Below are 4,750 nucleotides of genomic sequence, written 5' to 3'. Positions count from 1 at the left end.
CTGTAAAGCCTGAAATCTCCGGCGGATAACAGCTGTCCTACTCCGCGCAACAATCGCAGCATCCAGAGCATTTCTTCCACTGCGCCTCTCTTCCTGAAGTCTCAGGAGAATCCCCATAAGTTTAAAAAACAGGAGGCGTTCCTCTGCTACCGACCAAACTGGCCGGTGTGAACGCGATGCATTCTTTATCGAGCCGAGCCGAGTAGAGCGGAGTAGAGTCGGACTTCTGAATTAGAGCCGGTGGAAAAGGGGCATTAGTTTCTGTCTTACATTAGTTTCTGTTTCTGTCCGCAGCACTGGGATGCCTTCCAGTACATCACGGAGATCTTCATCCTGGTTCCCGCGTTGCTGGGTCTGAAAGGGAACTTGGAGATGACGCTGGCCTCGAGGCTGTCCACGGCGGTGAGTCGTCCCCGGTGACTCGGTATCACTCGCAGCTATGATGTCGTTGGAGCCACTTTGGTCGAATCTCGAAAATGAGATTATACAAGATCTTGTGATATTTCGCCGGCTCTTGCATTACGTGATGGTACCTTTATGTCTGTAACACAAACACATAGCCTATTTTGTGTTGGCTAGTGTTCATTAGCTGTGGTGGCCATCTTGAGTTGGATCGACTCGCTCTTAATGCTTTTTTAACTTATATTAACTCGGTTTTTTTCTCATTATTTTTCTCAAAATACAGATATTGCTTTTGCTGCCAAAATACTATCACATATTGCTTAATAATTATTATATTATGGGAATAATGTCAGGTTAACACGAAACAAAATATTAGGAGTTATTTTAAAATTTTAATTTAATTTCGTTCTCTGCCGGCCCCTTCTCTCACGCGCGGCGGTTCACTTAGGGACAGCTGGCCAACATTAGCGTTCCTGTTTCGGGTCAGCCGTGAGCTAGACGCCGCTAACTCCGCCGCAACTTTTCATCGCAACTTTTAGGAAAATGCCCCGTGAAATCAGGGACTGGTTAGCGCACATTTTGGCTTCGGTCGCTGCTCCTGCACGCTCCCGGCATTCTGATGTTAACAGGAAGTGACGTCACGTGTCTTCTTCCTGAGTTATTTGGGCTTATTTTGTATTCCACGCTACACAAACCCACAAAGAAGAGACTAGACCGCAGAAACGGTGGCGAATCACTTTAGAAACAATAAATATTGGGTTAAAGTTGCAGGAAAGTTGCGGTGTTTTGGGCAAAGTTGCGATTTTGCGAGGTTCGCTTGATTTTGCGTTAATAGTTGCGATCGCAACATTGTGGAATCCTGGAGGGTCTGAGAAAAGGATCCTGAACATGAGCCTCCTGACAGTTTCACCAATGGGAGCGTTGGGAAAAGACCACAGCTGTCCTGCTCCGTTTGACGAAGCTCTTCTCGTTTTCAGCTAGCACTAAAACGGAAGTACTTCCCATCGATTTGACAAAAGCTGTAATATCGTTGTATTCGTACCTAATTCTGTTCTCCTGCCTTTTCATTCAGGTGAATGTTGGGAAGATGGACTCTCCCATCGAGAAGTGGAATCTAATCATTGGCAACCTGGCACTCAAGCAGGTAATCACAAAGATTTCTAGTATTAATTTTTTTTTAAGTAGTGACACATTTTCTGTACCTGTTTTATTCCGTTTGGTGGTCTCACCTAAAGTCAGTGTAGGAGCTATTTCTTTAAATTTACTTTACTAATTTGTGTATTTTCTGGCGAATTTCTAATTTTCTGTTTAATCTTAGTTGTTTAGAATACATTTGTTGTTTAGTTTCTACATTTATTTTGTTTGGGATTTGGGTATTTCACATAAATACGTAGACTTTGGGGCACGTTAGGGGTCATATGCAAAACTTGGAAGAAATCCAAAATGGAATTGGACGTTTTTGGACCGCATGAAAACCACAAACCAGCGTGCGCCAAGTCATTATCTGAATTATAGTTTGATCCCTTAAGTTTTGTTTTTTTTATGGACAAATAGTCACAACAGTCAGGACGAAGCCCGAGTACTTGGAGAAAACAAGCAAACTTCACACGTTAAGACCGGAGCGGAGAGTCAAACTGGCGACCTCGCTGCAAGGTTCGGTGGAATTTCGATTCCCCCGCCTTAAAAGGAGATCAAACCTAACACAATGAGACCACAGTTAGCAGAACCGCATGTGTGTAAAATATGTACACGCTAGGAAGTGACTCTTGTTACGAAACGAGTGCTGCTTGCACAACATGCAACCAAGATATGGAAATTCAACCTCAGATTTTAAAAATGTTGAGGTTGGAACTGGCTTCGTACAACTGTTAAATCACTGATTGGGAAAAGTCCAGAACCAAGTTTTGGAAACGCCCTGGCAATCCGCCTACAAACGAAATGCAAGGTCTACAGAGCTGTAGACTCCAACTCTGAAGTCAGAAAGTGTAGAAGCGCTACTTCCTCAGAGTCCACTTCGGTCAGGGGTCTCCAATCCTGGTCCTCAGGGCCTCCATCCTGCAGGTTTTACTTGTTTCTCTGCTCCAACACACCTGATTTGAATCAATGGGTGATTAACAGGCTTCTGTAGAACATGAAGAGGTGATTTAACCATGAATCAGGTGTGTTGGAGCAGAGAAACAAGGAAAACATGCAGGATGGTGGCCCTGGGGACCAGGATTGGAGACCCCTGGTTTAGGTGGACCGGCCACGTCGTTCAATCGGATGATGCCAGACTCCCAAAATCCGTCTTCTGCAGAGGAGTAGAGAGGAAGAGGTCGTACAAAGCTTAGACCCAAAGACTGGGTCAGGTGGCTTTTGTCATCATGCAACATTTTTTCCATCTTGGAAATTGCGGCAAAGGACCGAAAGACCTGGTGGCACCGCGCCAACGAGGCAATCGCCGTCACCGAACGCCGACTAGAGGAAGAGTCGAGAGAAAGTTAGCAACCCCGACCTCACCTGGAGTCTGTGCAGACGCAGGGTCTGTCGTTGCCGTTTTTGGACTCTACTCCCCCTGTCCTGAGTGACAGCTGACACACATCCCGTGTTCTCGTGTGGTGGCAAGTCGTCTGTAACGTTCGGCGTTTCACATAAAGCTTGTTTTTGTGCAAGAACAAAATGAAAAAAATGCTGTAAATGCCTGTGGTTTTTTATTTTTTGCTCCAGGTCCAGGCCACCGTGGTCGGTTTTCTGGCGGCCGTAGCAGCCGTGGTTCTCGGTTGGATCCCAGAGGGGAAGTTTCAGATGAGCCACGCTGTTCTGCTGTGCTCGAGCAGTGTGGCCACGGCCTTCATCGCCTCCCTGCTGCAGGGTAAACGCTCGCTCACAGCTGACTTCCAGATAAACTGTCAGCACCGAGTACTTCTGTTTGAGTCACTGTAGACTGTATGTACTTGTGTACTTGGTAAGTTTGTACTTGGCAAGCACAAACTTGGCTTCAAAACAAATCCATAAAACAGCAGAATAAACTAGAAAAACACCTGAAAAGACTGAAACAATCAATAAAATTAGCTAAAAATTCTTAAAACAGCTGTTTTTAGGTCCTGTTCTGCTTCTTAGGATGTTTTTAAAACTCTTTCAGCTATTTTTCAGGATTGTTGTGCCGTTTCAAGGATTGTTCTGCAATTTTAAGGATCGTTCTGCGATTTTAAGCATTGTTCTACCGTTTTAAGGGTTTGTTTCTCCTCGTTTCAGCTTCTTCAGCAGCTTTCAGTCACACTGCATTTTCGCCGGAAATGCAATTCCTCTAGTTTAGACTGTTATCTCCTCAGAATTTAATTATTTACACAGCAGGACGAAGAATAAAATAGCTATAGAAATGTATAATCCGTATTCTTTAAATAAAGCCTTTTTTAGTCAAATTGCTGATTTGGAAACAAATGCATTTTCTTCTTCTTATTTAATAGGAACGGTATGATGGAAAAAACCTAGTGGCTTTTTTAACACCATGTTATACCTCGAAACATTATCGGCCCATGCCTAGGGCAGAAAACTGTTACTGCAGCGCTCTGCCGTTCTCTTTTATTTATAGGCATCATCATGGTCGGCGTAATCGTGGGTTCCAAGAAAACGGGCATCAATCCGGACAACGTAGCCACGCCCATCGCCGCCAGCTTCGGTGACCTCATAACGTTGGCGATCCTGGCCTGGATAAGCCAGGGCCTCTACAAATGCCTGGGTATGTTCAGAGCTGCTGCTTATTAGACGTAACGACGTCCTGTAAGGGTCCAGACGTATATTTTCCCTGAGAGCCGACAGTCCGCATGTTGTCGTGTCTGATCTGTAAAGGTGGGGCCGTTTGCTTAATGAATCCTCCTCCCTCGGGTCAAACACAGTGACGCATGGGGGCCGAAATTAAAAATTTGGTCCAATCACAATCAATATTTGTTAAAAATTACATCAATTAATTAGATTTAGATGTATTATGTCAAATCATTCATAAAGAAATATCTCTGTTTTTCCCAGTTACAGATTATACAGAATTTAGAGCAAACAGACTTTAATGAACACAGACAAATAGCTCAAACTTCAAAAAACTCATCATTACCAGTCATTTCTCAGACCCTCCAGGATTTTGCGATGTTGCGATCGCAACTATTAACGCAAAATCAAGCAAACCCTGCAAAATCACAACTTTGTCCAAAACTTTTCCCGCAACTTTAACTCAATATTTATTGTTTCTAAAGTGATTCGCCACCGTTTCTGCGGTCTAGTCTCTTCTTTGTGGGTTTGTGTAGCGTGGAATACAAAATAACCCCAAATAACTCAGGAAGAAGACACGTGACGTCACTTCCTGTTAACATCAGAA

The 4,750-nt window shown here is 44.0% G+C and overlaps 1 protein-coding gene across 1 annotated transcript in view; it reads left to right on the top strand.

Moving 5' to 3' along the window:
- The window catches only part of slc41a2b (solute carrier family 41 member 2b), a 17,772-nt gene that overhangs the window by 3,055 nt on the left and 9,967 nt on the right, over positions 1-4,750 (top strand). Inside the window, exons 3-6 of the mRNA XM_017426268.3 lie at positions 295-402; positions 1,475-1,546; positions 3,109-3,253; positions 3,974-4,120. Of these exons, the coding sequence (XP_017281757.1) occupies positions 295-402; positions 1,475-1,546; positions 3,109-3,253; positions 3,974-4,120 (472 nt within the window). The remainder of the gene's footprint in view (positions 1-294; positions 403-1,474; positions 1,547-3,108; positions 3,254-3,973; positions 4,121-4,750) is intronic.

The sequence above is a fragment of the Kryptolebias marmoratus genome, linkage group LG1 (genome assembly GCF_001649575.2).
Source record: "Kryptolebias marmoratus isolate JLee-2015 linkage group LG1, ASM164957v2, whole genome shotgun sequence".
Lineage (NCBI taxonomy): Eukaryota > Metazoa > Chordata > Actinopteri > Cyprinodontiformes > Rivulidae > Kryptolebias > Kryptolebias marmoratus.
Note: the sequence above shows the minus strand (reverse complement) of the source record. Positions and strands in the feature narration are given on the sequence as shown.